This window comes from Doryrhamphus excisus, chromosome 17, assembly GCF_030265055.1.
Source record: "Doryrhamphus excisus isolate RoL2022-K1 chromosome 17, RoL_Dexc_1.0, whole genome shotgun sequence".
Lineage (NCBI taxonomy): Eukaryota > Metazoa > Chordata > Actinopteri > Syngnathiformes > Syngnathidae > Doryrhamphus > Doryrhamphus excisus.
The window spans coordinates 1,740,735-1,768,667 of NC_080482.1; the positions used below are offsets into that span (position 1 = coordinate 1,740,735).

General features: G+C 39.1%; 1 protein-coding gene across 7 annotated transcripts in view; it reads right to left on the reverse strand.

Moving 5' to 3' along the window:
• Nucleotides 1–27,933, reverse strand: part of LOC131105461 (CUB and sushi domain-containing protein 3-like) — a 255,318-nt gene that overhangs the window by 136,195 nt on the left and 91,190 nt on the right. For all 7 annotated transcript variants that reach the window (XM_058053597.1, XM_058053598.1, XM_058053599.1 and 4 more), the window contains 12 exons: nt 26,140–26,355; nt 24,924–25,112; nt 23,026–23,195; nt 21,105–21,261; nt 16,417–16,608; nt 13,914–14,040; nt 12,774–12,976; nt 11,772–11,963; nt 11,024–11,162; nt 8,171–8,358; nt 7,055–7,249; nt 2,163–2,279 (listed from right to left, as the gene is read on the reverse strand). In XM_058053597.1, the coding sequence (XP_057909580.1) occupies nt 2,163–2,279; nt 7,055–7,249; nt 8,171–8,358; nt 11,024–11,162; nt 11,772–11,963; nt 12,774–12,976; nt 13,914–14,040; nt 16,417–16,608; nt 21,105–21,261; nt 23,026–23,195; nt 24,924–25,112; nt 26,140–26,355 (2,085 nt within the window). The remainder of the gene's footprint in view (nt 1–2,162; nt 2,280–7,054; nt 7,250–8,170; nt 8,359–11,023; nt 11,163–11,771; nt 11,964–12,773; nt 12,977–13,913; nt 14,041–16,416; nt 16,609–21,104; nt 21,262–23,025; nt 23,196–24,923; nt 25,113–26,139; nt 26,356–27,933) is intronic.

The following is a 27,933-nucleotide window of genomic DNA, read 5'->3' on the forward strand; positions in this document are numbered from 1 at the left end:
AAGTAGAATACAATGTCTGGCATGGGAAGTGAAAATGTGGCCCCTTTTTAGATATGCAATATGCGTATACTTATTTAGCAAATGCATGTTCTAAATAAATGGTGTGTCATTTAAAAAGGCTTTCCAGTGGTATAGAGTTTATTGGCAAGACCCCAGTTTTGTTTTTGTGTGTTTATTTCAGGCTAAAAGTTGGTAAGAGCTTGTTTTCCACCACAGACAATGCATACAAAATGGACTTATGAACAGAAGAACAATTATGGGTTAATATTATTTTCGGGCACTCGGTGTGCTTTATGCATGATTTGAATTTGAAATGGTTGCACACAAAACGCACTACACAGTGTGTGGTTTTAAATAAAAGTCTCCTTAGTGAATGCGATGCTGGGAATATATTTGCAAACGAGTCAGAATTGCATTTGGAGTCCCGTACACGCCATTAAGCTTTGCAAGCAGCTTAAGCATGCAACATTTTGATAAAAACAAACACAAATTAAACTCTTCGTACCACGGGAGCATAAGGAAATACCATCGGAGAATGTCAACCATTGAACACGGAACATTAATGCCATACCTGATGGAAGCCAAAGGTTTGAAAAAAAAAAAGAATAGAAGCAGCCTTATGTAGTGTCTTGTGATTTCAACAGCTTTTAACATCTAATATTGAGTAGAACCACATCAAGGTCTTCCAGAGATCTTTGTTGAATTATGTATATGGCCAGGCGCAGGATAAACTGAGACCTGTGAGTTTGCTCGCTCGAGCCATTTCCCACAGCGGTCCTGAGCTTGACCTCCAATAGCATTTTTAATGTCAACACAATCAATTTGTGTTTCGCCTGAGCCTGGGCTTCCCCATCTCTCAATGGAACGCAAAACAGGAACTCTTTCTTTATTACACACACTACATGTGTGGAGCTCCAAAAATGAGCTCCGTGGCATCGTATCAGAGGCGGTTTCAGAGTTTTCAATATTTATTCTTTTTAATTTGGTTCGGTATGCGGCCTTTGTGGGTGAAAAGCATGATAGAAAACAAAATAAAATAGATTTGTGCTCCAGGCGAGCAAATTGCTGGAGCTTCTTTGATCATGAGCTTTACTGACACGCTAGTCATCATATATCACTATATGGACAGTTACTATGGTACACATAATGTCATTGTATGGTCATATCACCTCATACTTCGGTACGGGATAAAAAATTACAGAATTTAAAATTTTTTTAAAAAAAAGTATTTTGATACTTGAGGAGCCAATTTTGTTCAAGTGCATCCTATTTGACATAAGGTGATACAAGGTGGTACGAGGTGATATGACCATACTATGGTACACATAATGTAATTGTATGGTCATATCACCTCGTACTTCGGTACAGGACAAAAAATTACAAAATTTAAAAATTAAAAAAAAACAAAAAAACCCTTAAACTGTATTATGGAAAGCAGGAAGTGAACAAATGTAACAGTTACTGATAAAATATGTTGTTTTCCATCAGGAATTTAAAGTATTTTGATACTTGAGGAGCCAATTTAGTTCTTGTGCATCCTATTTGACATAAGGTGATACGAGGTGGTACGAGGTGATATGACCATACTATGGTACACTTAATGTCATTGTATGGTCATATCACCTCATACTTTGGTACGGGATAAAAAATTACAGAATTTAAAAATTAAAAAAAAAGGTATTTTGATACTTGTGGAGATAATTTTGTTCATGTGCATCCTATTTGACATAAAGGGATTCGAGGTGGTAGGAGGTGATATGACCGTACTATGGTACACATAATGTCATTGTATGGTCATATCACCTCGTACTTCGGTATGGGACAAAAAAAAAAAAGAAAAAAAAAAACTAAAACTGTATTAAGGAAAGCAGGAAGTGTACAAATGTAACAGTTACTGATTGTAAAAGTATCAGATGAAGGGGTAGGATTTAATAAGCGTTGCTTCTTCCTACTCCTTTTGGACATGTGGAACTGGGAACTGATTATGGGATGCACTCAATTGTAATCTGATGCATGTTTACATGAAATAAAACCATTACCATTACCATTACCATCCTGTCATAGCATATCAGTGTGTAATATTTCATACAGTAAAATACACCATGTACAGAGTGAATTCACTTTTCTAACAAGTGACTGTAAAAAATGCTTAAAAGGCTTACCAAAGTCTCCGGGGACAAAGATGTCATACACACAGCTCTGGCCTCTGGTATAATTATGTGGATAGTTGGGGGACAGCACGGTGCCCTCTGAACCTGTGAAGTGACCCCCGCAGGGAGCTGGAGTGACAGGGAGGGAAGCGATAGAGAGACACGGTTAAAATGAGAAAACAAGCAGCTCACAACACCGGGGGAAATAAAATAATACGGTGCCGTCAGCAATCGCACAGGTAAGCACGCCATGATGAAAAGTCACCATTGGATTTTTACCTGCTGTCATGTATACGGGCCAGTGCGGAGATGCCAGAATAATTTGTCATTTGAGAGACACGTTGGGGACTTTTTGGAAGGGACTGAGAGCTCTAAGCAGACAAGGGCATATGATTTATGTTTCCGTGCTTAAAACCCCAAAGGGAACAAAACAAGCAGTGTGCTTCTAAACACATCAAAATGTCATACATCAGCAAACACAATCGCAAAAGTTTCATGTGACTGCAAATGGATTTGACCGCAAGACTCGATGTCTACTTTTACCAGAAGAAAAGTCAGGAAAAATGGCCAACTAAATCACCTTATTAAAGATATATCGGGACCTACCGCATGGCTAGCCATGTTGTTTTAGCAATACATTAATAACCACGTAAAAATACAATGGCACTGATTGGCGTGCAGACCTCCACCAAGGCTGAATTGGTAACAAAATAAAAAAATAAACAGAGGTTCTGCTGTATATACAAATATATATTCATACCATATTTTCCGGACTATAAGTCACACTTTTTTTCATAGGTTGGCTGTTCCTGTGACTTATACTCCAGAGCGACTTATAAATGAAAAAAGTGTTTATGTTACATAAACACTGGACACCTTTTGTGTTCATGTTTATTTTTTGTGTAGCTGAATAAGCATTGTGTTAGCATATCTTACACCTATTCAACCTGTTCTCTATTCTTTTATTGTTAGAACTTGCCTTCCAAGAGGACGTAATGTCTGTTTTGGTCAAGTAGTTAAAATAAATTACCTGTAAAAAATGCGACTTATACTCCAGTGCAACTTATGTATGTTTTTTTCTACCTAATGATACATTTTTGGCCTTGTGAGTCTTATACTCCGGAGCGACTTATAGTCCAGAAAACACGGTATATTTAACTTTTAGGTTGGTTAAATATTTTCCGGTATTGAGGTATCTGACTCGCATTCTGAAAGTCAGAAAGAACATCCGTTCAGATGATTGAAAGTTGTCATTGTTGTACGGAAGTTAAAAAGGCATCAAAATCTGATATGTCAGCATGACTTTCATCTGCCAAATAACGCTGACACTGTTAGTATTTAGAAAGCATCCTCTCTGGAGAGGACTTTCAAGGACTTCCAGGACATGACAATCAAGTCAAGTGTTTGTTTGAGGCACCTTCTTAACACCGACATGAAAACTAGCACCAATGACAAAAAAAAAAACACAAAATATCGTAGAAATACAATACCAAACAGAAATATAATATGCTGGCAGAAAATGGACAAGTTATGTAAAAGCAGGTAGAGATAATTATAGATCTAATTTAAAAATGTCTTTAAGGAAAACCTCACTTTTTAAATGTTGCCTATCATGCACAATCCCTTTGTGAGACAACAATATTTCGCTTTATGTGCATTCTTTCATAGCCGCCGTGTGCTGCCAGTTTCTGCCGAACAATGTACAGAATGGAGATTCACCTTTTTCCCTCTATTAGCCTCTAAAAAAACATAAAAACAGCGGAAAATGCTCCATTTTCATGCAATGACTTCCATATTCCCCAAGTTATAGCGATATTTTCATTGTAGGAGCTAAAACAGAAAAACTACTTTTGATTTCAAGTACTACGTATTGCATGTATCGTCTTTTCCAGTTGATTGTGGGTGGAAAACAATTCCATAACTACAGGACTTGTTAGCGCTAACAATTTGTCGTTGTGATACACAACGCCTTTCCATCGATACTAATACCGTGCGTCATGGCTTGGCAAGCTCCGCCTTTGCACCACCAAGTCATGCTGCCGGTCCCGAGCCTCTCGACCCCCGTCTGCCCCAATGTTTCAGCCTCTAAAACCTGTACTTCATCCTCTGTATCTTCAGGCTGAAAAGGATAAAGGGTCTGGATCCTCATTTGTCCCAACGTGGTGGGCGGGGGCGGCTCTACCAAGATCTGCCATGTTATACTCAACGTAGAACAAGCTGTCTAAGCTGTGGTTGACGGTAGTAACTTTAGTTGCGATGCACTTTGTGAAACCAATGCCCCCAGTAAAGACGTTCCGGTAATGCATACTAAATACTTACACGTATTATAAATTATAATAAATGTCTGTTACTACCATATACAAACCATTGTTGGAGGTTTTGGGATGTTTTTCGAGGGATTAAAAGGTGGAATAGATGAATCCCCATTACTGTTATTGTTAGCGAAAAACAGGCAGAACAAGGTGGATATCTAGAAAGCACAGAAAATGGAAGTATGTGTGTGCGTGTTTTATTTGATTTTGGATGATGGGCAAAAAAGTGCAGTAATATTATGCAAAAAGTATGTTAAACTTGTATTCCTTTTAAATGGCAAAGAGATAATGATCACCAACAGCCGCCACTGGACGTGTCCATTCACATGTAGAATTAAAATGTAATATCATTATAACTGCAAATAAATGGGTCACAACGTTTTTGTTTTTTTTTTTTTTTAGATTTAAATCTGAATACATTAAAGAATACTGAACCGGCCCCGTAGTTCAATTCACTTGGACAGATATGGCCGATAATGGAACCGCCACAACACAAAAGGACAAATCTAATATACTGAAGGCTGATGAAAATGGAGGCAAATGATTCAGTGGAAATGTATGAAAGCTAAATTTCAGGGAAGGAGCAAACTCAGAATTATGACGTCATATACTGTAGATCAGGGGTGGGCAAACTTTTTGACTCGCGGGCCGCATTGATATAACAAAATTTCCGGGGGGGGGCAGACTATATATTTTACACATAACAGTCCACCTGGTATTATTGTATCTGTAAAATTGTCATGCAATCTGCTATTATTATTTATTATTCTATATTTATATTTAAATATTTTAAAAATAATAAAATATTATAATAATTAAAATAAAATTAAAATAATATTTATTATATTATTATGTAAAATATGCAAATATAACAATATTATTATATATAATTAATATAATAATTAGCATTAATATAATAAATATAATAATCATAATAGTTATAATAATAATATAATAATTATTATTTTAATTTTTATTATTATTATGTGCTTGTGTCTCTTTTTCAGGAGCACTTTGTAAACAACATACCATGTCAAACAACGAAATTGATACAACCATCAAAAGGTTGGCTCAGGCCATGATGCCAGGTTGTATGTTGAGTTTAAATTAAATACTTTTGAAAGATTGGGCGGGCCGTATTCAAACACTTGGCGGGCCGGATGTGGCCCCCGGGCCGTAGTTTGCCCACCCCTGCTGTAGATAGTACTATTGTTATTCAATTGGGTAAAACCCTGCTCATACGCATGCATTACTGTGCAACATCTACTCTTCGGTATAAAGTTCAACAACAAAGTGATCGGTTGGGGGAACAGTAATTTGCATGGAGTGACATGTTTAGCTTTTTAGGGATGCATCATCACCTCGAGTTACCTGCCGAATCACAAGCACATCAACAGGCCGTGCGCTGGGCGGCTGAGGTCATTACGTTTAGCCTCTGGACTGTAAAGTCATCAGTTCAAATTTGTTTTCAAGGTGAAACCGCTAAATGGGGAGCCGGTGATGGACACATTTGTAAAGCACATACGGCTGTTCAGTGACTGTAAAAGTAATGAATTGCTTGCCGGTACCACAGTAAGACTCCACTCCCTCCGCCGTTGAAACTATGAGAGGAATTGTAATCCAGCCACGGCAGATTAAATATGTTGGAAAGTATTAAAAAGGTGTAATGTGAATGAAAGCGTGTACGGGTGGTTATCTTCAAAGTTCACTACTTCTGTCCTTGACCCTGTGATAATCCAAAACTCTGTAAAATGGCAATAATGTAGAAATGGAGTTGAATAATAAAATGTATCCTCATAGATTGCAGTGGGATCCCACCAGGCATGAAACCATTAAAGGGGACCCATTATGCTTTATCCACTTTTCTGCCCTATAAATGTAGTCACAATGTAGTATTCTTGTGTTAAACCATGCCAAAGTTTCAGATAATGAAGTTTGCACATTTAAAAGTGAGCTCTGAAAGAAGTTTGGGATGGATCAAAACGCTCGGTTTCAGAAGGCGTGGTAAAACTGCCCCTTTGTGATGTCACAGAGAGGCTGACGTCCTTATAAGGGCATGGCCGTAAGCCAGATAAACTCTTTGTCGTCTCCCAAGCTCTGCTACTCTGTTTACAAAACAGGCTTGGGCGGAAGTTATTGTATTTCCCAGCAATAAAAAAATATTTCCATATGTCAACGGCATTTCACACGGCATTTTGTGCTCTCGCCGGGAAAGGAGCATTAATTTCGGACACGCTGTGCGTCCACACGGCACCCTCATGTCCGGCTTCTTAGCTCCACCGCACCAAGGGCACCTCTGACAAAGTGTGCCCGAAAATGAACACTATCCCTCAAGTCGTTGCAAAGTCTAAAAAGTTTTCTGTGCAGGTTAGTGTGTGTATCTGCTCTACAGGAGTCCACAACTCAATACAAAGGGTCGGAAAATTAGCATAATAGGTCCCCTTTAGGAATGGTACATTTTTAACACATGAGAATTCCAGCTGTTTCGTGTTTGTGTATTTGGTTTGATGCTTTTTTAGTTGCAATTTATTAAAAAAGCAGTCCCAGGTATCATAAAGCACCACATATCGACCCAGTGGCTTTGCTTCTCACCTTGGCAACTTGGCTTGCTTCTGTCCCACTCCGGTCTCTTGCTGTTGCCCATGACGCATGTCAAAGTAGAGTAGCCTTGCAGTAGGTATCCAGCCTCACAATTAAATGTAACCATGGATCCCAGCTTGTAGTCGGTGCCCATTCTAGTGCCATTCATCACATTCCCTGGATCAAAACATGCCTCCCGCAGTTTGGCTGGCAATCAAAAAAGAACACATTCAGAATAGGAAGAACTGCTGTGCAAGAGAGGTTCAAATCCGATGGAAATTCAAGCACATATTTCTGGTATGCATTCACAGGGGACAGTTTAATTAAACTAAATTGTGTCCCGTGTCCCCAAAAAAACAACCACCCCACTTTAAAGGGATAGTTGGATTTGGATGACATCAGCATCAGCGGTGGAGTTCACCAGTTCTGTTGGAATATAGTTCCAGATAGTCACTGGGGTTGCACAAATAAGGAGTTCGGCTTCTCAAAACAATATGCGTTCAAAAGAGTAATACATCTGCATCACAAAAATGCCTACTTTCTCTGCGTTATATTGTGTTTCTTGGCGAATCCCTGTGTACCGTCCATCACCAGCGACTACCTGGAATTATGTTCCACCAGAACTGGACCAGTGTTCCGGACATGCCCAGCCGGGAAAAGGCCCCGGGGCAGACCTAGCACATGCTGGAGGGATTATGTCTCTCAGCTGGCCTGGGAACGCCTTGGTGTCCTCCCGGTGGAGCTGGAGGAGGTGGCCGGGGACCGGGAAGTCTGAGCTTCCCTAGTGAGACTGCTGCCCTCGCGACCCGGACCCGGATAAGCGGAGGAAAATGGATGGATGGATGGACAGAACTGGACTTTGGAGACCAAGTGGGGGGTGAGTCGCTAACGGTGGATTACACTGCCGATGGCGATGTCATACAACATGTCAGAAAATCTCTGTAACTTCAAGAGAATACATATTTACGCCAAAGTATGATAAAAGTGTAACCGTGTAACCATAAAAGATGGCATACGTATATGCTAATATGCTAATAGATACTCAAGAATCCGCATGCATGAGACTAAACCATTATCTACTGTAAATAAAGCATGCATATACTGCAGAAGCCTGCATGGCCACAGTACCTTTGTACTCCAAATGAAAGCCAGTGTAGCTCACGGAGCCGTCACTACGGAATGCCAAGTACATGAAGTTGGAGGAGCTCTCAATCTTCTCCGGAAGTTTACTGTCCTGGAAACTTCCAATCAGATGAGCGCTGCTGTCTGGCCCATCGTAGATATACAAGAAATCATAGTTGGGCTCAATACTGAAGCTGCAAAAGAATCAGAACAAATTGTTGTTATTTTCAGTCTGAAGCATATTTATTCCATTCATAATACATGGAATGGGCTGCACCTTTCAAAATAAAAGTAAGCACAATAGTGCAAGAAGTGAAGTCAGGCAATTTGTTTTGCATCTCCAGACCCAAAGATAAAAACTACCAGCCCCCCCATACCCTCCGTCCATGAGGTGGGAGGAGATTAAATTGTTGTGACACTGTGGTGGCATAACTTCTTCCCAGATGGCAGCGGCAATGCAGTGTGAAAAGATAATTTCATATTGTTGCTTTGTATATCAAATCACTTGCCACAATGAGAGAGAGAGCGCTGCATTTATTTTCAAAATAATGAGCATGCTTTATGACAAAAATGTAAATTGCTTAGAGATAATTGCATTGGACTTGGATTGTGGCAACTCTAGTTTAAAAATGATGACTCCATCCTTGCGCTTGGCAAGTCCACGTCACAAAGCAGCACCGTGAAGGACAAATTCGAACAAATAAAACATGATGGATATAAATATATCTTTTTCTTTTTTCATTTTTGCTTCCCCGAGAAAGAGCGAAGGAGGTGTAAAAGTAAAAACGGCAGCGGTACCACCCCAGTCAAGAGGAGGACTGCCCTCAGGCCCATCTCACTCTGCCTGACTTGCGACTACATTGCTAAATTGTAATTAATAATGTAAAGCTTCTGAGTATCATTTGGCATAGAAAATGAGTTGCACTCATATCGCATCACTTCCTGCAATATACAGTATTCACTTGAAAATGTTATTTCATAGCATTTCAGCAAAGCGGCTGCAATATCTGCTTTTGAGGCATTTCTCCAGAAGAAAAAAAAGCACTTTTTTTTTCTCTATCTACCAACACACCTGGACTCAAACCCTTGTGCATGACTGCACACACATAGGCAACTTTGTTCAGTGATGTTAACGCCGGTTCCGTCACATAGAACAAGCAATTCTGAGGTGCAACCTGGGCTGTGGTGCATTCACTGTGAACTGACTGCATTCCGTTTTGGCTTTGGAAACACACTGCTGCGTTCAAGGAAGCTGTGCCGTGTGAGCAAGTGACTGGATGTGCTGTGCTTCGGAAAGAAGACAAAACCAGTGTTCCTTTTACCTTTACTGTACATATTTAAAAGGATGATACTATGGAACTGTTCTGCTAAATATGCCAAATAACGAGCGCATGCATACACGATGAGTGGGTGATCTACTCTCATTGTAATTTTTAATTTTTAGCAACCGCAAAATGTATTTTACCATTCAATTCACACGTTTTACACTACAACATGTTCATTCATTCATTCATTTTTTACGAGGTACACCCTGGACTGGTGGCTAGCCAATCACAGGGCACATATAGACAAACAACCATTCACACTCACATTCATACCTATGGACAATTTGGAGTCGCTAATTAACCTAGCGTGTTTTATGGAATGTGGGAGGAAACCGGAGTACCCGGAGAAAACCCTTGCACGGGTAGAGGGTGGGATTGAACTCGGGTCTCCTAGCTGTGAGGTCTGCGCGCTAACCACTCGACCGCCGTGCAGCCCACTACAACATGTTGTGAAACATAAACATATGTTGTACACTACAAAAAAAAATACATAAAAACATATACATGAAACATAAACATATGTTGTACACTACGTACTATAAAAATATGATGTACTGTGATATTCAAGTGTACTTAAATAAGGTTATCTCCGTTGACATAACTCAGATACCTGCATAGTGAGATGAAATCCATACTAAAATACACACTACAGTATAAATAATGATGTGACAGCTTGTTATTACACCAGCACTAAATGTGATGGTGCACTGTAATAATCGACATGTAAGAGAATGCAGTACTTCAAGGAGGTTTTCCAAAGCTCAAAAATGGCATTGCTGGATGGAGGATAGGTTGACAAGTGCATGCAAAATGGTGTCTCTACATGGTCATTGTCCCTGCCACCTCTTTGCTACAATGGCAAGCCATGCATATGCACCACTTTACCTTCCAAATGTGCTAAACAAAACGCAAATAAAATGAAGTTTGGTAAATTACATTGCATTTGCATCTCCTCCTTACAATATTTTGTGCATTGTCTTCTACATACAGTATATTCAGAATCTTCATGAAGGTAAACATGCAAAATGGACCTCATTTGACAGACGCAACGCTCGTTGCACCTTGTTAGTAAATCAGCTTTGCACACACAATCTAGCTTGCATGGGTTTTTATACACGCAAATCTTTAGTAGTAATAGTAGATTAGTTCCTAAGCGCCTTGAATGACTCCCAAATGAAATGATGCGTTTTCACACTGACAGAAACTAAATCCTTCTGTTTTGCATTTCACATACAGTTAAACCTCAGTTTTCATCCATTCTAGTTTTTGGGTGACTTGGTTTTCCTTAGAAATGACCATGGTTTCTGCACACGGTCTCAGTTTCAGTACAATAATTGCATGATTGCAACAAAATTCAGTTCCTAAGGAAAGCACCATACTTATTTGTGTGTTAATATTTACAGGTTACAATAACTTCCATCATTTTTTGTTTAACTTGTTTAAGTGACAAAAAGTGAGGTACCACTGTACAGACAGTCATTTTCATAAAGATGTTTTCTGTGACTAATTGAAGGCGTGTAGCAGCTTGTCGTACCTGATAAAAGCCAAGGATATGACATAGTCCGAGTGGACAGCAATCAGCCAGTCACAGTCTTTACTATGCGGGTAGGGGTGAGGGTAGTTGGGTGACAGGATGAACCCTGAAGATCCAGTCACATTCCCTCCGCACGGAGCTTCAGACAAAAAGAATAAACGAAGATAGTTCATTGTAACATACTTTGAAATACTTCCGTGATACACATGGCAATGCTTTCAGTCTTAGCTCATTTCAATCACAGCGCAAGGCCGAGAGAAAGAGCACTCGCTGTCATAATCCAAATCTATAGCGATTCACTTCACTCCGTAACAACCTTGAGTGACAGCATGAACATAAAATGTACTTTATTTTAAGTACTGCTCACAATAACGGCTTCCATTAGAATAAGTTGTGCAGTACATGAGCTGGTAAGTGCAATCAGAGAGCAACGCCTGTGTAGTTCTCAAAGGGCGGGGGGGACACCAGAGTCATTTAACATCAATTTCTTTGGACCTACTTAATATTTTTTATAGGTTAATTAGCTGCTCAGTCCTAATATTGCACTGTGTGTGGGGTGGGGGTATAAAGGTTTTGTCCACATACAAGTTGGCTCCAACACAAATATATCAAATATGTCATATTTCTTGTAAAAAAAAAAAAAATTTGCTGCAGTTAGCTAGCATCATAATCCAACACTCGTCTACATGTCATTCCTTCTTTAATTGACACACATCACACACTTCTACTTCCCACTCGACCATCTCACCAATGCAACTCGGAGGGCTGGGTTGCCAGTAGTATCTATTTTCCACTTGGATGCAGGTGATTCGGCTCTCCCCCTGCAATTCATATCCCGGATCGCAAGAGAAGGTCACAGAGTCGCCGGGCTCCCGTCCTTCCCCGTTGCGAGTGCCATTCATGGGGATACCCGGATCTCTGCAGGCGGTGGCAAGTGAACCTGAAGGTTGACATACAGATGATGGGTGAGGTCCAGACGTAGTATGTGGAAAAGACATTTGGAATGTGAAGGATTCATTTTAACACCTTGACAGTGGATTTGGAATAAGACAATCCAAATATGATATGTGGGATTTCACAAAAATATGTTGTTTTCCATTAGGAATTTAAAGTATTTTGATACTTGAGGAGATAATTTTGTTCATGTTCATCCTATTTAACATAAGGTGATATGAGGTGGTACGAGGTGATATGACCATACTATGGTATACATAATGTCATTGTATGGTCATATCATATTGTATAGTACATATGACCGTACTATGGTACACATAATGTCATTGTATGGTCATATAACCTCGTACTTCGGTACGGGACAAAAAATTACAAAATAAAAAAAAACAAAAAAAAACCCTTAAACTGTATTATGGAAAGCAGGAAGTGAACAAATGTAACAGTTACTGATTGTAAAAGTACCAGATGGAGGGGTAGGATTTAAAAAGCTTTGCTTCTTCCTACTCCTTTTGGACATGTGGAACTAGGAACTGATTATGGGATGCACTCAGTTGTAATCTGATGCATGTTCAAATGTAATTAAACCATTACCATTACCATTACATAATACGTCGGTATTTCCGTATTTCGTTTGGTTTCTTTCTATTGCTAAACATGATTTAAAAAAAAAAACATACAAATGCACACAATATGGAAATCTGTGTTATTTTTTATTTTTTTTTAGCCCAGGGAAAACACAGTGAAGATATGGTACCGTGCTTGTTTTTAACCTAGCGTCTCCCAAGGAAATACTCACTGGAGAAGTCAATGGCAAAGCCAGACTTGGTGATGTAGAAGTCAGTTTCGAACTGAATGGTGACCACATTGAGAGTAGAGTGGATCCCCTCAGGCAGCAGCGAGCCGCTAACCTCCTTCAGAGACATTTCATTGTCGGGCGGACCATCCCACACCTTCAGGATATCGTGGGATGCCTCTGTGTCGAAAGCAAGAAACTGGAGGCTGCCAAAGTACACAAAGCAAAGCGCTTATTTTGACTCCAGTTTGGATGATTCATTTCAAAATGGTTCCATTTAGTCACAAAAACAGTTCCTTTTGCCGTCTTCTCTTTTATTAGCTTTTCGGTATTTTTGTTGAGATTTTGGTGAAATCAATGTCTATTCAATATTTTCACGAATGTAAGGCTGATCGCAGCTTCATTCAGTGACATTGTGGAATTGTTGCTACCAAGCCTTTTGGATACAGTTCAGCTCAGCAGTGGAACCTTGGTTAGTGTCATTGATTCATTCATTTCAAGTTCTGACAACCAAATCACTTTTTACCATAAAAAAAATAATGTAGTGTATCAGGGCTGTCAAAAATAACACGCTAATGGCGTGATTCAAATGTTCTGCTCCTATTGTTAGCCAAATATATTTAGCATTTAGCTTCATTTGGAGCAACTATAAATAATTGCGTCTTGTCATTTAACTTTCTGTTCATAAAATCCAGTAAAAATGGGCATATTTCACACATAGTAGCAACTAGTGATTAATCATAATTAATTAATCTGAAAATTGATTAATTTTATGAACATTTTTAACTATTTGAGCAGTTAAAGTGAATTATACCTGCATCGCAAATGTGTTGTATGCTTGTAATCCGTAATTGTAAAACTAGAAATACATGTACTGTGTTAATATGTTTGAGTCAACTGCTGATGACATCAGAGATGGGTAGCATAACTCCGTAGAGTATGCATATTTTTGACTAATAGGCTGTATTCAACCATGAAACTGCATGATTTATTAAATCCTATACTTTTAAACAACCTTGACGGAATGAAGTTGAAAAATGGTACGTAAGTGGCGCTGGATACTATATAGTGTATTTTTGACACAATAAAGAGAAACGAGTGACTACATCAGCAGAAATGGCGAGTATAAGCAATGTGACGTACCTGACAATATTTCCAGAGTTGACCTCAATGGTCCACGTGCACCTCAGGTTGTTGTCGTACGGAAATGGATACCCGGGGGAAAGGATGCGCCCGGATGTTTTCCCCTTGAAACTGCCACCGCATTCCGCTGAATGCACACACACACACAGAGACACACACATCAACTACTTATGCTGGAAAACAAAAGTTTTTTTTTTTTCCAATAATAAAAGACAAGCAGAAATGATATTTCTTTGCCCGCATGTGAATGAACAGGGTGAGGGGGGGGGGGGTTATGTTTGACCTTTACCACTCACAAAAATATTTAAAATATTTAATCTTAGTGTCTCCTAATGGTGCTTCAAATTCATTAAAAATTAAAAACATAAAAACTGTGTTGGGAGAATATATGAGGGTGGCTGGCCCTAGCATGACAAGCAGGAAGGATCTTCTCCATCCAAACTGCGGCATCGCTCTCGTGATTGCTAATCTCTCCATCTATCATCAAAGAATGAATGATAATTATTACAAGAATAACATTTGATTATACGAATGGTTGTAATACTTTCTGCTAATTCGCAGCGACAAGCAGGAAAATATTCCGTTATTAACGTAGGACAGTTCTATTCTGAGGGGATGGTGCAACGTCCAACTCCAACCCTCCCAACCGAGACTGATTTTATTCATATGTGGTATCTTAACAGTTGTTGAGATACGGTGGAATGAAACGTCTGCCTGCCAAAATACATTTTACATTTTTTTATTTTTAGTTTTTTAATTTTACCTTTATTTACCCAGGCAAGCAATTTAAGAACAAATTATTATTTACAAATGCAGCCTGAACAAAGAGCAAAAGCACTTTGATGGGAGAGGGGAGTGCTGAAAATAAGAACGTTATATAAAATTACAAATATCAATACAGTAAATATGTAATACAAAAGCATCAAACAACAACAATAACAATAATAAATAAATCCAATTGTTTACAAATGAAATCCTATGAAGTCTGTTTATCACATTTTGTTTTTTATAATTATGTTGCGGTTTCAACTTTTTTTTTTTTTTTTTTTTTACCAGCATAGCATGTGTGCTGTTTGGTTTAGTGAATGAAATGTCCGTTAATTAAATGCAAAAATCCTTCCATGATACAATACATCAATGGGCAACCGCCTAGTAACTGAGAAACGCATGTACCTGGCCTACTTTTCTAATGAATGGGATGTCAACCTCTGCACACGTTGCTACAAAATATTCAACAACGCCTGCGCTCGTGACTAACAGATGGAGTCACAGATGCAATTACAAATGCATATGGAAGATATTATTTATGACGCTCTTATTTTGTGTACACAAACATGGGGCAGACTGCACTCTTATTTTGAAGGATGGTTACGGGAGTGTGTTTTGTGGGAGTGTGTTTGTGAGTCTGTTCACAGCTAAGTGGAGCTGCGGTCCAAAATAAACGTGCTTCTCGTATTTTTTTTTTTTTTATTGGCCGTTGTAAAACGTTCCTTACGTTAAAGCCAATGTGTGCACAGACACAACCACATGAGCGTGCTAAACTAAGCTAACCCCAGCTAGCTTGCATGCATGCTCTATAAGAGCAGGATCCGCCAACTTTTGTCATGTTATTCATCATTGGAGCTGTTTAGTGTTCGTATCTGCCGGGATCGAGCCATCTGCCGGGGAAATCCGCCAATATTCCTTCTCCTCACGACAACAACATTCATTTATATTATGTCAATTTCAACGAGATTGCGCGCTAAACGGTAAATTCTGCTTTTATTGGCAACTCTGTGATACCATCTGCACTTCAGTGAAGGCGGAAATCATAGGACGCTTCATTCAGTACAATTTGTTTGTCAAAATTGACAATACATTTTGACGTTCATTACTTCCAGGCTTTGGTGGGCCACAAAAAAAACAATGGGGCACTTGTTTGACATTTGTGTTATAATTATATTAAAGCAATATTCTGGAAAAAAAAGGTCTGACAATTAAACTCAGAATTCAACACACAAATACATATGCTTATTAATGAATGCTTCCCTTAATAATGATGTTTTTTAAACTGAACTATACTAAAGGAAATGACAAATGACCTCTAGTTTGCCACTGAGGAAGTAGCACACAGTGAAACTTAAAAGTCATATTTCCAATAAGTCTGTATTTTTGTTAACACCTTCAGGATATCTGCACGATGCAGGTAATAGCTGTAGTCTTTGTCTTTCTTTCTGAAAATGAAAGTACAGTATATCTGTGCATCATGGCCTCGACTCACTATGACTGAAATACATCTAAATAATAGCTGATATGTATTTATATAGAAACATGCTGATGGCTTGTGGGCAGCACCACCTAAAACGGTTCCCCAAGTAATGGGAAGCCGAGCCACAGAATAGGATAGCATCATCATGGTTGGTACTGTTTACGATCTTGGGATGAATCGTTGCGGATGGCGTGAAAATGTGTAAAATATGAAGCGAAATGGAAAGAAAGGGAAGTAAATATTCGAAAAGATTACCAATACATGACGGCAGGTTGCTGTCCCACGCCCTTCTCTCTCCCGTCATGCACTTGAGTATGCCGCTGCCGTGCAGAGTGTAACCTTGGTCGCAACCGTACGTAATTGCACTTCCAGCAAAGTGACCCTGGTCACTGACTTTAAAGCCAAATTGCGGCACTCCCGGCTCATCACAGTGGGATAACTCAAAACCTGGAAAGTACACAGCAAAGCAGAAAGGTCTACTTGACACGTTTCCTCATGACAAAGTCCACTCAAGCACATTCTTTATTCATCTTTATTGTTAAAAAATATGGATTTCCATTTGAGAATTAATTTCCGTGCTCACGTTCTGATTGTATTACTTGTCAGAAATTGATTATTCCACACAAAGTAGAATAAGATGTTTGCAATTACGGGTGCAATTGATAGGAACAATTATCGCTAGATGTACTCGTTCTACTTGGAGGTCATAGAATACAGAAAGAAATGACATAAACCCAAACAAAAATGTTGCGGATAGTCTTTGAACTCGCCACGGCCTCAATATGCATTGCCGATCTTCAGGTACTAAACCCAACGGTGGCCTCATATAAACCCAGCAGTGCTGATTTACAGTCTCGCCTCACCGCGAGGTCTTTGCCCATGCCAGATGTTATGGTAGTATTACAAGTGTCATGCCTGGCATAAATCTGAAGCCGTTACGGCTCACATTTAGAAAATTACATCGACACTTTTGATAGAAGAGTCATGAAAAACACGAACCGAGATTTAAGCTGTCCATATTAGCCTCTTTTCATACATCAGTCAAGCCTTTCCCATTTGAAAAGGTGCTATTCATTCCGCTTGAAAAGACTGCACACACCTCTCAAGTAGTGCGGGTTTGGTACATTGCTATTTAACTTGTGGGCATCTGTAAAAAAAAAAAAATTCTGACCTCAATCCTTACCAAAATTCTGCTAAATTGTGGGTTATTAAACCATCATTTCATGACAATTATGATTATTGTAAGTAACTGTAGTTGCTTTAAGTGGAAGGAACAGGATTTAATAATACAATTCTGGTGGAATTATCACATTTCTTACAACCTACTTGGACATGAGACAAAAATTAAGGAGAGGAAAAAAAACATTGAAAATAATGTATCATTTCTTTGAAGTGAATAATTCCACATTGCAAACCTAGAGGAAGAGAAACACGGCCATCGTCTACAGCAGGGGTCTCAAACACGCGGCCCGCGGGCCAAATGTGGCCCGCAGGACACTAGTTTGAGGCCCCCGCCTTGATATGAAAGTTTAATGTTAGTGCGGCCCCGCGCAAGTTTGATATGGATGCTGTATGGTATCATGTACCCAGAAAAAAATTATTACGTTTGATTAATGTTCATGTTAAAGGTTAAATAACTGTTAATAGTTATCCTCCCTATCCGTGTGGAAGTGGTAAGTTTTTGGTTATTTAAGTTTAAAGGAAATAACTTGAAGGCTACCGTTGAGGTCGCTAGCTCTCTAGTTTGCGAGTTAGCATGTGTCTCAAGACCTTGCAGTTGCGCAATATGTTGTAAATAAAAAGAGTATAAATGTGACTATAGTCGTGTTTTGTCATGTCTACAGGGCTCTAATAATGCTTTGTTCATTTTAATCTGAAAAAAATCATTTGTCTACCCACCAACTATATGTGCTTTCTTAAGTTTTTATTATTTGCAGTTTTATTATTATTATTATATTTATTTATTTATTACTGATTGATTGATTTTCTTTATTCTTGATTTGTTTATTTATTTTTCATCTTATTTTGTGCAGAAAAATAAAAATTAAGATATTTGAGAACAGTGGAATGTTTTATCAGAGCTTTTATTGTAGAAAATCGGAACCAAAGCACTGAAAACGTTTTTTATTGTATTTTTCTGTTTTTAATAAATGCATTTTTTGGGGGGGGAAACCTGATGCAGCCCAGCCTTGCCCAGACCCTCACTCCAGTGGCCCCCAGGTAAATTGAGTTTGAAACCCCTGGTCTACAGTAGCCTAGCTTGGACTGCAGTCAGGAGGCAGGTGAGGCAAAGCCTGTCATAATGAAAGATTCAAAATACAATAAAATATTCATTTGTGTCGATTGACCTGTATTATAAAAGGTATTTTCTGTAACGCTGTATTCCTAACTTTTTCTTCACAGAATCGTCCCATTTCCCGATCAAATAAAAGCCAAAAACCTAAGATGAGGCTGCCGCAAGCATCTCTTCTCCCTGAGTGCACTCAGTTGGATCATAACGCTTGCCAGTTTCTGTTTGTCAGCATGTCTGCAATAATATAATAATGCAGAAACATGCATCATACACCATGACTCTCTACAGCCAGTGTTTTATGTCTTTAATGAAGAGTGACATCATTAGTTGTTGCTAATCGGACAATAAAATACACAAAAATGACTGGCAGTGCTCTCCTCGTCCTGTAGGGATGGGGGTGTACGTGAGATGGGGGCTGCTTGTCACTTCCATTCCTCCATAGAGAGAAAAAGCAAGTCAAATGCATTAAATATATTTTTATGCTACGCTGAAGGAAGAATGAATGAATGTATTTGACTGCCAAGATGGAGGATTATATATCCCAAACTCAACAGAAGATGATTAGACTTAGTAGCAGGAGCAGAGCTTTGCTTGGAGAAGGATGCACCTCATATACAATGTATTGTTACCATTTTAATTAAGAAATTATTAAAAATGATAAATACACACAAAAAAAAATGAGGTCTGTGCCTCACCAGACATGACCCTCGCCACACGTCACTGGTACACACCCACTATGTCCAGGACACATACTCTTAGGCAGGGTTTTTGTAGGTGCGAAATAAGGAGAGAAAGCAAGTGTGTTTATTTTTAGTTGTAGTTTTTTTTTTTTAGTTTATTTTTAGTTTTTTTGAGGAAGCATTTAGTACTTTTGTAAATTGTAAATTTTGTAAATTTTGCATTTAGTAATTTTGTAAATGTATTACTTTTTTGAACACTCTGTTTTGAGAAGCCAAAGTCTCCTTAAGTGGGCAAGCAGCTAAGCGGAACGACGTTCCTCATCACGGAAATCCAACCAGAACTGGACTTAGGAGACCAAGTGGAGGGTACATCACGGTTGATGGGGATGTCATACAACTTCTTGTCAACAAATACAAACTATCCATTTAATGACTAAATGATAAATAGCCGATACAACTTTTCAATATCGATATTGTAGCCTTTAATATCGTCTGATACCGGTATTGACCCAATATCAATATTATAATACATACTTGTATTGCTTATTTTGTAGTGTGTAATGTTAGAAAGGGGCTGCACGGTGGTCTAGTGGTTAGCACGCAGAATTACAGCTAGGAGACCCGAGTTCAATCCCACCCTCAGCCATCTCTGTGTGGAGTTTGCATGTTCTCTTTGTGCAGGTTAATTAATTAATCTAGGTTAATTGGCCACTCCAAATTGTCCATAGCTATGAATGTGAGTGTGAATGGTTGTTTGTCTATATGTGCCCTGTGATTGGCTGGCCACCAGTCCAGGGTGTACCCCGCCTCTTGCTGGGATAGGCTCCAGCACCCCCCACGACCCTCGTGAGGATAAGCGTTAGAAAATGAATGAATGATGTTATAAAAGGCTTGATCAAGTGATATTACTCAGAGAACAATCATCGTTATGACTTCTTCATGCTTGTGTTTTCATGGAGTTTCATCGCCAACGTCGTGACAGCTGGGCGTAATACAGCGAGTTGTGAGGTGCTCAATGAAGCCTTTAAACCCGCCATTACTCACGACCGACAGGTGCTCGCTCTTTTCTGTTACTGCTAATGACTGTTCGCCGTCCCTTGGGAGTTTCCCATGGAAACATGGAAACATGGGAAACTTAGTGCATTACACATGGATGCAACATTCTTTTAGCTAATGATGGGAGGATTGATACCAACTGTTCATGCTCTAAACTGTGATTGGTCACGATCCCAAGCGCTCCAAAAGACTTCTAGACATCTGCAGAACACCTTTTGTTCGATTACAAAATAAACACAGTTAGGACACTGATTAATCGTTATTTATAATTTGCTCTTCTGACTCTTCAAAACAACCAAGTAGCATCGGACAGGTGTCGGACTTTGTCCAACTTCGTATTTTCCCAAGTTCACAAAACGTGTGAAGTTCCATTGACAGATGAGCATATTTTTCTCTGACTGGCCGGGAATCAGAAACTACAACCACTTCTGCCTGATGCTTGCCTAAGCCAAGCAAAATTAGCTTTGGAAAAACAAAATCCCGGTAGCCATTACTCAACTGGGCATGCCCATGCAAAGCAGTCTGGGGTGCACTGACATCCGTAGAACTCTAAGTTAAAACTAAACTCTGCGTACAGAGCCATCCAAAACTGCTTTAAGGGCTCACTTCCAAATGTGCTAACCTCATTATCTGATTTGTTATTGTTTCATGTGAGGATACAACATTGTATCAACATTTATAGGTCAGAAAAGATGAAAAGCATAATAGGTCCCCTTTAGAATTTACCAGACACATCAGGTGAATTTGCACAGTGTGAGTCTGGAACCGACATTCGGAGATGCAGGTCAATATTATCTGATTTTGTTTTTGCTGATATTAACCAGTTATCCGGTATCAACATCGGATTGGAACGTCCCTAATAAGCGGATCAAACATTGGCACCCTCACAGTTAAGGAAATGAAGAGTGACTTACTTCGGTATGAGAGGCGGAACCCTGACGCCGTCCCCTCCTGGTCAGAGTAGAATTCCAACCACATATTGTTGGAAGTGCTGGTCAGAGACAGACCCTGCATGGAAGTGCCGGTGTACGTGCCAAGAAGTGCGGCTGCACCGTCTCTACCATCATAAACCTGATCGGAAACAAAAGGAAAGAAGAATGATTCTATTTGACATTTACATTTAAGAAATATAAGAACAATTAGGAGAAGTTGATGTGGGAAATCTAGTGTCCTAAATAAAATGTTATTGGATTCAAGGGACCATGACTTCTCTTATTTGATATCATTAATCAGTAGAAGTGAACTAATAACGCAGAAGTCGGCATGCATAATGTTCCAAACTTAAAAAAATAAAAAATAATACGTTTTGTTTGCAAAGGTGTACTGTGGAAGATTAATGTTCTTTCCACTTAATTGGGTTTTATTCATTTCATCAAATGTTAAGCATGGACTATAATTATTTACCAAGTAGCCAATGTTCCTTAATTTGCAGTGGACAAGTTCAATTGGAGGTTACAAGCAATGAATCATGAAAGAAATATAAGCTTTGTCTGCTCACTAAATAGTTTTAACCACACATAGTTTCATATTCATGCTTTTTGTTTTGAAATTGTATTGAAAATATGCATTTTTATTTAATTCCCAAGTGATAATAATCCGTTATAATAATAAAAAACATGGTTGTGTTGTGTAGCTTTGTAGCTTTTAGAAGCCCATAATCCAGTAAGAAAGAGTCGCCATGGACGCAGGTGCATGACACCAGGCAACGAGCGAGGGATGCCATGCTCCAGCGATCCCACCGTCAGACATCTGCACTACAAAGGGTGAGATCCAGCTGAGACCAGTTATTTGTGGCAGTTATCTCATACATCTATTCACGTCACAACTTCTAAAGCAAAACAATTCTCCTATGCACAACAATTCCTTCCACAATTAAATGCCCCAAAACCCGGTTTTCATCCTTGTGAGTTATTTACGTGTACACACGTGTGTGTGTGTGTGTGTGTCAGTGATGTGCAGTCAGTGGTGGAAGCGTTCCAAATGTCTTTTATGTATGATTCCAATGGTTTTTAAGTAAACTTTAAACATTTGCTGATCAAAATAAAAGGCAGAACGCTGAGATGAGGCGGGGCCAAAAAAAACCCTCTCAGCTTAGTGGCCAAGCCGAACCTTCCATCTCGGTGAGCAGCCTGTGCAATGGCCTCCAAAGTATTTGAAATAAAAGTTTTATTTTTTTTTTAACGTTTAAAAAAAAAAAAATGAAATAACAGTTTTAACCACAGTGGATTATTAGTTAGTTTTTCTTGTTGAAATACAAAAAAAACAAAAAAACAACTTAAATTATATTAGGAAAGCAGGAAGTGAACAAATGTAACAGTTACTGAAAAAATATGTTGTTTTCCATCAGGAATTTAAAGTATTTTGATACTTGAGGAGCCAATTTTGTTCATGTGCATCCTATTTTACATAAGGTGATACGAGGTGGTAAGAGGTGGTATGACCATACTATGGTACACATAATGTCATTGTATGGTCATATCACCTCGTACTTAGTTGCGGGACAAAAAATTACAAAATTAAAAAAAAACCTTAAACTGTATTATGGAAAGCAGGAAGTGAACAAATGTAACAGTTACTGATTGTAAAAAAAAACAGATGGAGGGGTGGGATTTAATAAGCTTTGCTTCTTCCTACTCCTTTTGGACATGTGGAACTGGGAACTGATTATGTGATGCATTCAATTGTAATGTGATGCATGTTCAAATGAAATTAAACCATTACCATTACCAAATCTAAAGAAGCCAGCGTCTCACCAGCCATGAACCTCAGCACACGTCGCTGATGTGTGTAATCCAATTCCACACAGAACACAACGTGCCCGGCTGGTGTTTTTACCTTGAGGATGTCACCTTGTGCAAGTTGGAATGTGCTGGCGGTGATATTGATTCCTTTGCCTCTCTGGACATGAATACTGTACACACACTCGTGGCTGTTGTCATAGTCCGACGGGTAGTTTGGCGACAAAAGAACCCCCTCATTTTTGGAGACAGTTGATCCACACTCCGCTGTGAGTAAGAAACAAAAATGATAATAATTAGGCAAGAAAGTATCATGGTGAAAATGTAATGTTAAATAGTCAATGAAAAAACATTTCTTTCTTGTAGTATGTCACAGCCAATGGGTGCAGGATTACTGGGCAAAATTAACCATTCTCATTGAAGACAGAAAGAAAGTCAACTAAAATGTATGGCAACGTAATGAAATATATTTTTCATGTTACTTTGAAACCACTGAAACCCTTTTAACATACCACCATGAATATTTCAAAGTATGGAGCCAATTAAAATAGGAAAGAGCAGAGGAATCTTTCCACAGATCATTCTGCCATTGTGTACAGCGCTGATATGTAAAATTTATAAGTTCATTGCACCTCAGCACTTAACTGGTGTGCCAGGAATCAGACTTTGCAATCGCATTTCATGCAAAATAATTCAGGGGGTGATGAGACAGCAAATGACAAAGCGCCTTTAGAATGAAATGTCAGCACAGTATCTCAAGAGTCAGCTATTACTGAGATCTTATGTGGGGGCAAACGCTGGTGCGTCTGTGGTGTAATGTATTATACCGTATATTAGGCGCTACTTTGAACCCCTGCGACTTATACGGGAGTGCAGCTGATCTAATGCTACGTTTGAATCTTGTGACATCTCCTTCACAGCAACTACACGAGTCAGTAAGTAAAATGGTAGCTGTTTCTTTGACAGGAACCAACCACGAGCTATCGGTGCCGCTTATAACGAGCCCGTCAACTCACGGTGTTATCGTTCTAAGAACTAGCACTAACACGAAACTCATCACACAGCAACTTAACACTCTACCTCAACAATGAGCTATCAGTGCCACTTATAACGAGCTCGTCAACTCACGGTGTTATTGTTCTAAGATCTAACACTAACACAAAACTCATCACACAGCAACTTAACACTACCTCAACAACGAGCTATCAGTGTCACTTATAACGAGCTTGTCAACTCACGGTGTAATCGTTCTAAGAACTAGCACTAACACGAAACTCATCACACAGCAACTTAACACTCTACCTCAACAATGAGCTATCAGTGCCACTTATAACGAGCTCGTCAACTCACGGTGTTATCGTTCTAAGATCTAACACTAACACAAAACTCATCACACAGCAACTTAACACTCAAAGTGCATACCTCAGAAATATACAAACATGTAACAATATGAGTTTGAAACAGGGAAAAAATAACATTGTTTTCCCACAATGCATTGGGTCTGAGCAAATCATTAGAATGCTGCAATTATGTCAGCCACCCTCTGGGCTCTGGATATTCTGGCTCCTTGTAGTGTACAGAGGCCACATATCAGCGCCATCAAAATCCAAAAACAAAATGCATTATGGGAATTTTTTTTTGTTTGTTTTGGTTTTGTTTATAAGATGAAACCGTGGTCTTATTCAACCACAAATGAGTATAATTTATGAATTATATGAAATTGTGATAGAGTGAAGCTGCTCTATCACGATTTTATATATTTCATAAATTAAAGTTAAAAATTAAGTTTAAAAAAATTATATAATTATATTATATATTATACATTACACATATGTTATTATATAATATATCACACATATTATATTATATAAAATCGTGATAGAGTGAAGCTGCAAAATATGAACCGTGATGTCGGTGATGGATGATTGTACTTTTGTAAATAAATATATAAAGCAAACACTTGAAAAACAGGAGAGTAAACAGAATGCAACGTACCCACACACCTTGGCAGAGGGGCGCTCCACATTCGGCGGCCACCTCCCAAGCAAACGATCTCTTTGGCCCCCTGCAGACGATATCCGGTGTTGCAGTGGAACAATAGGTTGTCACCGATGCCAAACCTGGAGCCTGTGTGCCAGCCAAAGCGAGGAGTCCCGGGGTCCTGACAAGGCTCAAGATCATACTCTGGAAATCATGACAACTGGAAATCAGCTGCGATAAATCTCAGCTGCTGCTCTTCTATACGCACGTTGTTGTTATTATTATAGTTATTATGTTGTTAGTTATAATTAGAGGATGACATCAACAGCATTGAAGTCACGCTTAGAAACGAAAGAACGCTGCCACAAATTCCTTTCACATTTTTTATCAAGTAGGCCGATTGATTTCAGCACATCAAAATGTTACCCCAGCGGGATGTGGCGCATTTCCAAAGGTCATGAAAGGTTAAAAATGAATTTTAATCAGGAAACCTATAGATGCTAATTGCGGAGCATGTAAGGACAAACACACACAAAACACACTAATTTCCACAAAGTAAATTTCATGAATATTCATAACCGCATAAGTTATTCTTCACTCCAGTGAACAGCAGGCAAACATTTAGCCAGAACGCAGAACGAAGAAGCGGACCCTCTCTCCTTCTCGTTCTTACCATATAGCTTCTCTCTCCTCACATTCTCTCCATCACTCAGCATCACCATCTGCCCGCTCTCCTCCCTCTCCATTTCACTCTACTTCTCCACCTCTCCACGACTTGCTCTCTGCATGGGGGGCCTATTATTTCTGTACCACCTCCACCCCGTTCCCTCCGTCCCGAGGACAGTGACCCACATGGCATGCTTTGATGATTATTCCCATCACAGGCAGACAGCCTCAACCTGCGTGACCTTGTCGTCTCTTAATTACCCTGCTCTGATCGGCGCAGCCTGAGGCGCAGTCTACCTTAATCCTACTCCCTTTCTGACCGACAAATGAGTCCTCAAGTTACCTCCGGCGTGCTTTAGAAAGGCTTAGCATTTTTGATCTCATCATCGTCGGAGATGTTGATTTCTATCTTTTTGTTTTCCACGACGGCGCACCATAACTTCATGCGCCAAATGTTAACAATCTGCACTTCTCCCTCTTTTAAAATGTCACAAAGGTCAGCATTTTATATCATCCTCCCAACCAACCAATCTTCTCCCGACAGAATCCTCGTGTGCCCTCGTACCTGAGAAGGAGATGTTGAATCCCTGCAGAGATATGGAGAAGTCCGAAATGAAGCGGAGCTGTGCTTTGAAGTTGCCATACAGGCCCGCATTAACCGGCGCCGGCCTCTCTGAGCCGGTTAGTCGAGCCAGCGGCTGGGCGAAGCTGCCATTTTCTGTTATCAGAAGATAGTCATGGTGATCCTCCAGGTGGAAGGAGTGGAAAGTAAACTGGACACCTTGAAGGAGAACATAAAGTCCACTGTTATGCGTCGCAAAATCTACAGTGTATAAACATTTTGATATGGCCATACGGAGGATTTGTAGAAATGGAAATCAATTTCCATTCCGAATGAAGTAGGCCCCAAACTTTCCACAGTGGCGTACCCCTTAAGACGGAAGCCATGTAGCCCCTACACTTGCACACTTAAAACACATAACCCACACAATGGGACATGTTTGATATATTATTAAATATATTGTGTTTTTTGACATAATAAAAAAAATCACCTTCACACCGAGCCCAAGGCAAGTTTATCTATTAATACCAAGCGGTGACAAAGATACGCTGATCTGATATTTATGCTGTTTTGCTGTGATTTGGTTTGCAACAACATAGAAATAATCAGTACAATGCAACTAATCAATATAATAATTACAAATAATTAGAAAAAGAAACAACACATAACGTCCAGAAAGCAATTATGAAATGAAGTTAGTTAACAGGCTTATTACGGATCCAAATAAACATATGAGTACGTGGAGTATGAGATTATGCACCAAGCCAAGATGCACAGCAGCAAAGAGCTAACATGATAATTGATAACTCATATTAACTCACTAGCAAGATCTCAGTGTGTAGACTGGTCATATAGCTCATCTCGTTTCATATTATCTGCATACTACTGTATTTGTATATACGTAACTCTGGGTAAAACTGTTGATTTTGTTAATACTTGGGTTGTTTATTTTTCTATATTGTGTATTTTGTACTGCTTAACTGATTCTGTACTCTTGCTGCTGTGCAATGCAAATTTCCCCACTGAGGGACGATTAAAGGCATATCTTATCTTATCTTATCTTATGACTAAAGTTAACCTCTGTGCATTTGCTTTTATATAGTTATGCTTGAAGTGTATATTTTCACAAAAGCTGGTTTTCTCCCTTCCTAGTTGAGAAATGACATTTTACTGAAACTTAACTATGTTCTACTACTGATTACTTAAGAGCGGAAAAAGGTAGAAACAAACTTTTTTTTCTGATGAAAGATGAGAGTCTATCCTTTCATTTGATGCATACCATGTATACAGAGCACGAGAAAAATCTGTCAAGATCCTAAAAATGGCCAGTACAAAATGCCTGGGATTTAGTATTGATTATTAGTATTGATATAATGTTTTCAAACATTAGGTCTGTTAGCCCTCCCAAAAACTGAAACCTAAACAGCATTATGCATCAAGGTAAAACATATTTATTTTTGACCAACGAGATTTTTTTCTTCCTATGTTGGACCAATTAGCTTATCTTGAGCAATAGCTCCTAAAATTCATGAAAACCAGAATAATCTGCCAAGAGAACAACTGGCTTGCCAAAAACATTGAGATAACTGAAATGTCTTGGCAAGTCTTTTCTATTTTTCTCTTGGCAGATTTCAGTATGTATTACTTGAGATAAGCTAACTGGCCCAACATAGGAAAAAAAATATCGTATGAGTCCAAATTAAGTATGTTTGATGCTGATTGCTGGTATTTTAATCTTCAGTATGTGCATTGCATACAAATAAACAGATTATGGATGAATGGAAAGACAGATGGGCA